Below are 7,773 nucleotides of genomic sequence, written 5' to 3' on the forward strand. Positions count from 1 at the left end.
GGAGCAACGGACCTTACGACCAGCGGGCCCCACGGGGAGGCTCATACCGGGGCTCGGACTGACAGGCGACACGGGAGGAGGAGGAGGGGGTCCTGGACACATCTGCTGCCACATCAGGTCGTATCACTGCACAGACACAACCACATACACTGATTAGCAATGAAGACTCTGCTTTGCTGTTAGCTTCCCCAGTTGGACAGCATGTCTCTCATGAGCTAGCTTTCTGAAAACTGCCACTGATAACCTTGCGTCTTGCAAATGCTGAGCTGCCTTTCTTGTTGGACACGGGAGCCACACGACCGGTGGTGAGAACCGCCGATGGCCCGTCCACGGTACCACGGAGCGGCCAAACGGTCCTCTCCACTGTTGCGAGTGGTACGTGTGTCGCGGAGCCATTATCCGTCCCTGTGCGCCTCGCTTGCCTGGACGACAGCTCATCGACAAAATTGCCTGTTTAGATTTCTGATAACTGCCCATTTAATTAGCTGGGTAGAGATGGCATGATCCAACTGGGCATCTCTGTTGTTTCCACCCCATCAGGGCTGCACATCACTTCGCTACCAGCAGCGAATAGTTTTCTGCATACACATAACCCCGCCCTCCCTCTGCGGGTCTACATGTGGGCTCCTACCGCCTCCCAATACACACAGTGGCTCTGCTCCCTTGCTCACACACCACAACAGGGGGCGCATCGACCTACATGACAGCGGACAACCTACACTGCACCGCTCATGTCACCCTCACATCCGACTCGAACTACGAACAGCGCGGGCGCAGCCAGGGAACACGAGAGCAGGGGATGAATTACGACATTTCTATTGGGCATCAGAATGGGGCTTCCTCACGTGCGCATTAGACACCGACCAGACTGCGCTGTTTTCGGTTGATGACGAGGTCCCGCACGTCTCCTTGGTAAAACCACGGGGTTCCCAGTGGAATGTCTCCTACTGGTACTTATGTACATGCGCATGCGACAAAGACACTCCAGAGCAGGGCTTAGTCCTTCTGAGATTCTCATGGGACGGCCTCCGACCATGGGAACGGGCCCTGCACCGGGAGCTCTTCCCCAAACCGCTCTTTACGAGCATGATGTGCTGCAGTCCTGCTGTAATCTCTCCTCTGCTCTCTCCCAAGTCTCCCGACAGGTGGAGCTGCTCTCCCCACCCCAGCTGAGAAGGTTCTCCATTCCTACCTCCCCGGCGACTGGGTCATCATCCGGTGTTTCCGGAGAAAGACCTGGCGGTCCAACAGATGGGCGGGTCCATTCCAGGTGTTGTGGACGACGCAGACGGCCGTCAAGGTTGCTGAAAGAGCCACGTGGATACGCGCCACCCATTGCAGACCAGTCCCAGCTCCAACAGACGACACCTCCGTTGCTGACCCCGAAGGAGAGAATGCAGAACCCTCAAACCAGTCCAGTTCCCCAGTGGCAGACTCAGCAACGAGCCAAGAAGCGAAGTGCTCCATGGGGCCCCTTCAGGACTAGCCTACGGAGCCCTTGGGACCCCTTCCGGCAGTTATGGGAACTTTTGTTATTCTGATAAATGTCGATGGATATAACAATAGCAACCAAAACACATTTTTGTTATTGAAAGTGACTGATGTTATTTCTGAATATAAGGAAGTCTCTCATACTGACTTTATTCTGATTGGTGGAGACCTAAATTTGACGCCTGATGAATGGCAGGACACGTGCCCTTCTAGATACAGTACTAACCAGTATAACAATATTTATTGACTCCAAGGCTCTAATAGATGTTTGGAGAGACAGGAATCCAGATGTTAGTCAATTTTCCTGGGTTAAACCAAACGGCAGTTGTAAATCCAGAACAGATTTATGGTTAGCAACACCCCACATTGTAAAGTATGTGTCAGACGTGTCAACTTCTAGCGCTCCCTTGACAGATCATTGTTTAATTCATCTGGTATTGAACCCAGAGAGCAGGACTAAAGTAACAAAGATTAGTGGCAGTTTAACGCAGACCTCCTAAAAGATGAGGCGTTTGTTAAATCTATCAAAGATTTATTACGGAGCATTAAGAAAGATAGGAGTATAACTAGCTGCAGTAGTAGATGGGGATTTTTTAAATGTAAAGTGAGAGAGTTTTCAATAAGTTTTAGTAAATCTAAATGTAGACAACAAAGAGAGTAAGAGGTCTAATTGGTACAAGACATAAGAGATTGCTGTAATAAGACATTAGTATCTGATGCTGATAAAAGCTATTATATTAGTCTACAGGCCAAGCTTGACAATGTATATCTTAAAAAGCACAAGGTGCCTATATAAGATGTGGTGCTAAGTGGATAGAAGAAGGGGGGAGAAACACGGCTTATTTCAGGGGACTAGAAAAAGGGAGACAGCAGAGAAAGACTATTAACATGTCAGTGATCAGTGATGTTGAATGCACAGATCATAAAATGGTATCTGAAGAAGTGTATAGATTTTATTCTACACTGTATGCGTCAGAATACTCTGCTGACGACTCGGTCGCATTTCTAGAAAATGTGACACCACAAATCCCCAAAATAGAGTTAACGTTTAGAGAGATTTGTGACTCCGAGATCCAAATGGGAGAATTAGACGATGCAGTTTAGAGGATAGCAGGAGGAAAAGCTCCAGGACTAGATGGTCTGACCTCCAATTTCTATAAATTCTTTTGGGAGGATATAAAAGGGATTTTATTTGCTGCTATAAATGACATGATTAGGAATAGGACAATAACTCCTACAATGAGACAGGGATTAGTAACACTTATACCCAAACATGGTAAAGACAAAAGACATATTGACAATCTATAGGCCCTGGTAGGCTGCTGACCACTGACCACAAAGTGTTCACACATGTGATGCTGACAGATTAAGGGACGGTATGACACAGAGGACAAGTGACACCCAGTCTGGTTTTCTTAGAGGCAGGTCTATACACAATAATATAAGATTGGTGTTAGACTTATTAGGTTATAGCCATTTAACTGAAGATGATGGAGTTATTTGGTTTTTGGACTTTTACAAGGCCTTTGACATGGTTGAACATTCATTCATTATACAAACACTGGAATATTTTGGTTTTGGGGAAAAGTTTATAAAGATAACTGAAATGTTATATGACGATATTAATAGTTCGGTTTCTCTGCCTTTTGGCACATCAAGGCGTTTTGGAGTTAAACGAGGCATTCGTCAAGGTTGTCCATGCTCCCCTTTATTATTTATTAGTGTGGCCGAATTATTAGCTCCCCTTATAAAAAGCAGTTTAGACGTCCAACCGTTAAATGTTATGGGAAGGTCTTTGGTTATTAGTCAGCTAGCAGACGACACCGCTTTACTCTTAAAGAACACAGCACAGATTCCTGCAGCATTGAATGAGGTGTCTCTCTTTTCAAGAGCTTCTGATGTACATTTCAACATGAAGAAGTGTGAGTTATTGGCTATTCATGACCACCCTCTGATTAATGTGCACGATATTCCAGTAAAGAGGAAGTTAAATATTTGGGAATCATGATTACAAAGGATAGAAATATTAGGGAAACATCTAATGTGGTAAATAATATGCAGAACTGTAGAACTATTCTTAATAGTTGGCTACAAAAGGGACTTATCCATTGCTGGACGCATTTTATTTACCAAGATGGAGAGTTTATCTAGACTCATCTATCCAGCCTATTCATTAGATATTCCTGATAAATTAATCAAGAAAATTAATCAAGATAACTTCAACTTTATTTGGAAAAATAAGCATCATTGTTTAAGGAGCGGGGATATTGTGAAATCTGTTGAGGAAGGGGGTCTAAGTGCAGTGGACTTTGATCCAATGAATGATACTTTATGACCAACACTGGTTAACCCTTTCCATTCCGGTTGTTCTGAAGTCCATTATTATTCCTGTGTATACATGTTATGTGTGCTGATGTCCATTGTTTCCACGTTACCTCTCAGTGTTCAATGATGAACAAAAGGGGGAATTGTGGAGTATAAATTGTACTCCATATGCACTCCGTATGTACTCTGTAGTTTTCCACTTCTCTGTGTGCATGAAACTTCTCACTCTCTGCAGACACACATACCCATACATGGCCACTATATCATGAGGGCCTCCCCTTTACCGTAAGTGTAATGGACCTACAGACACTCAGCAGACACAGAACATGTTTAACGCAGATGTTTACCTGCATAGCTTTGTCAGACTGCACCTTAGTTAATGCAGGAAACATAGGGTATGACGCGACGGACTGTGCTATAAAAATCACTACCTCCAGCTCAGGGCAGAGCATATCCTCACAGACGAACCTCTGTGTGGCCTTATGTCTCTCCATCTGCAGATGCAATAAAGATTCTCTGTTTGCTCCAATGTTTGTCCGGTGATTGTTCTCCCCAGAGGTTGCTGGGGCAAGAGCCCATTAAAGGATAAAGGAAAATCCACAACAAGGGCTGCAGACTACCACATGCCTCCTCTGATACATGTGGAGTCACCAGCCGCTTCTTTTCACCTGACAGGGAGGAGTTTCACCAGGGGGACGTAGCGCGTGGGAGGACACGCTATTCCACCAGTACCCCCTCCCCCATGAACAGGCGCCCCGACTGACCAGAGGAGGCGCTAGTGCAGCGACCAGGACGCATCCCCACATCCGGCTTCCCACCTGCAGACACGGACAACTGTGTCTGTTGGGACGCCTGACCAAGCTGCAGCTAACACGGGGATTCGAACCGACGATCCCCGTGTTGGTAGGCAACGGAATAGACCGCTATGCTACCTGATGCCCGGTTCTGCTTATTTTTAAAGCGAAGTTAGATTAATGTTAAGAAAATGATACATAAGGTTCCTTTTACCCATAGCCTGCTTATGCGTTATCAGTCACGTGGCCTCCATAACAGAGATGTTTACGTAGTAGGTCTCTTCCTTTTCTCACCTCGGAACCAGAACTGGGCCCGGCGCCACGAGGGGGCGTGAGGGGGCAACTACAACTGATGCTGCCTTTTGCTTTCCATGTGGGAAGCTTAGTGTTGGGTCTAGTGCTAATGCGGACAAAGCCTCCACCCAAACCGGATTCTCTAATCGGAAATCTGCGACGGAAAGCAGCAAAGGTTTTGCAAGACACGCATCCAGCAGGGAGCATTTGAAATGCAGGGCTCTCTGGAAGGATGCTGTCCTGGTTGTGCCACAGCAGCTGAGGTCTCCACACTTGTCAGCGAGGGGCAGCTGGAAAGGAGTCGCTCATATCTGAGTGCGATAGCGGATATAACGGAGTTCCTTGTTACACACCAGCAACCGCTGAGGGGGACGTTGGACGCTTTGGAGTCAAGAGAGGAAGGGGAAAGTGGACTATTTTAGTCTATGGTGGAGTACACGCTGAGGAAAGACCACACCCTTGCCCAGGTATTTTGCACCATCCCCAAAAACGCCACCTACACGTCACACGAAGTTCAGAACGAAATGAAAGCGCTCCTGAGTGAAATAGTGACGAGTGAAACAGTGGAAGAAACAGGAGATAGCTGGTTCACGTTGAAGGTGGACGGGACAAAAGATCCAACTGGTTGCGAGAATGTGCCAATTGTGCTCCGTTATGTAGACATGGGTAATGAGACGCACGGAAGACTGCTGCTCATGGCCTCTACAAAGCACTGTGATGCGTTAAGTCTGACAAACCTGGTCCTCTCTGAGCCGAGAAAAGCAGGCCTGAGAACAGAAACCCTCTCAGCCAATGCTGTGATGGTGCAAGCGTGATGTCCGGTGAAAGAGGGGGTGCACAGGAAATATTACTGGGGGAAGTTAACCGAGAAGTCCCGTATGTGCATTGCTTCAACCATCAACTACATGTGGTGGTTATCCACGCCATGCCAGCTGAGAATGCACTACAAGCCTTTTTCGACGTGTGTGACATGCTTTAGCGGTTTCTCCAAAAGCCAACTGTGGCCGCAGTGTACACGGGAGAACGTCTGAAGAGGCTACTGGCCCAGAGGTGGACCGGTCACCTAGCTACTGTGTCAGTCACCATTAACAGTTATGACGCTATTGTGCAGATCCTCGCGGAGATTGACAGCAGTGGCCTTCATTTCCCGGAACTGAAAGTAGAGGCAGCAGGGCTCCTAACAGCAATCAGTGACATGCACTCCAGATTTACTGCAGTTATGGCCCACAGAATCCTCTCCCTCCTCCACCCTCCAAACAAAGCGTTACAGGATAAAAAACAGACCTGTACGCTGGAGGGAAGGCGGTGAAAAGCGCGTTGGATTGCGTAGAGACGCTCAGGAGTGACGTGGAGTTCCAAGCCATGTGGGCACAGCGCGCCACTGGCCCACGTGGCGCATCAGAAACAGCAGCTCCTCCGCCAAGTGAGAGGATGCGCCGAGTCCCTACACACCTGCAGCAGTACGTGGTAGAGGGCGCTGTAGGCCAGCAGCGGCAGCAGGAAAGAGGGAGGGAGACAGAGTGCAGGCGGCTCTTCTTCAACACACTGCACAGCGTCAATGGGGAGAGGAACACGAGATTTAGTGAACGGAGCAGCCAGCTGGTTGAGGCCATGTGTGCCCTCGTCCCAGACAGGCCTCACTTTTTGGATGGACAGAAGGCGAAACCGCTGCTGGAGCTCACTAATACAGCTTTGGTGGAATCTGAGTTTCTGTAGCTCGACACTTTTTACAGTGTGAAATGGCCGCTCTACCGAAGACCAGTGGAGCCCTGCTGCCATCCTGCAGCGCTACTCTGGGCTCCTCAGCGCCATGCCAAGCGTGCTCACTGCTCTGAAACATGGAGGGACTTGTGGAGCATCCTCAGCGACGTGCGAGGACACAGTTTCACCGCTAACCAACGTCTTCAGTCAGCACAGACGAAGCATGCTACACCAGAGAAAAGCTCACTTGATCCAGCTGGCGTTTGAAGGGGGTCTTACAAGACGATTTCGGGAAGAAGGCCGGGAGGGTCGCTTACTCAGGAAGTTCAACAAACAAGCAAGGAGGCTGCAGGTCTACTGAGGACAGCAGGTAAGACAGAAGTTTGCTGGTTTGTGTGTCGGCTGGCGGCGCTGTCCCTGCTACTGAGATGGAGCGGAGCTGTGGAGGAGAGACAGACAGGACACGTCACTTTGGTTCAGCCTGGCTTGCTTTTCGTGGTTGTAAATAACACTTTTGGCCCTAATTCTATATATGTTTTCTATTGCAGCAATCCACATGTAGGACACGACAGGCCGGGGAAGTGAAGTTCCGGTCCCCGAGAGAGAGGGGGAGGGACGGAGCGAGAGAGCTGCATGGCAGGAGCAGAACAGCGGAGAAGTTTGGTGCTTCATTGGATATGTTTGGGGGGGTTTTGCCTTTCTGGAGCAGTAGCTAGATCCTTTTCATTAAAAACATATTTCTTGAGGTCTTGAGTTTGAAATATGTTAAAACTCAATCCTCAGTTATTATATCTGCTGTGATAATCAGAATTTATATCATTGTCTCCATGTTGTATAAAACATGGAGTATTTAATAACTTTTATTGATGACCTTTATTTCATTTAATGACCCAATGACGTATAGTGTTGATTTTAGCAGTCATCTCTCAGTGGTTAGAATTGTTCATAAGCTCTATTATCCTGCGTCTCGTAGAGTGGAACCTGAGATCCCAACATCGCAGTTTCCTGGCTGGAGGGGCTGCCTTTAGTAGCCCAGCTGTTAGCAGGACACATGTGGACATGGGTCTGGGTTCAGCGCCTTGTGTTAGGAAGCTCTTGTGCGCTGTCTGCGTCACAAAGGTGGAGGTTCAAGAGACGATCCGTCATCCTGCAGCTCTTCTATCAGAGA

The 7,773-nt window shown here is 48.0% G+C and overlaps 1 protein-coding gene across 1 annotated transcript in view; it reads right to left on the bottom strand.

Moving 5' to 3' along the window:
- The window catches only part of LOC130127223 (H-2 class II histocompatibility antigen, E-S beta chain-like), a 29,528-nt gene extending 23,260 nt beyond the window's left edge, over positions 1-6,268 (bottom strand). Inside the window, exon 1 of the mRNA XM_056296793.1 lies at positions 6,154-6,268. Within this exon, the coding sequence (XP_056152768.1) occupies positions 6,154-6,268 (115 nt within the window). The remainder of the gene's footprint in view (positions 1-6,153) is intronic.
- Positions 6,269-7,773: the final 1,505 nt, after the last annotated feature.

This window comes from Lampris incognitus, chromosome 17 (genome assembly GCF_029633865.1).
Source record: "Lampris incognitus isolate fLamInc1 chromosome 17, fLamInc1.hap2, whole genome shotgun sequence".
Lineage (NCBI taxonomy): Eukaryota > Metazoa > Chordata > Actinopteri > Lampriformes > Lampridae > Lampris > Lampris incognitus.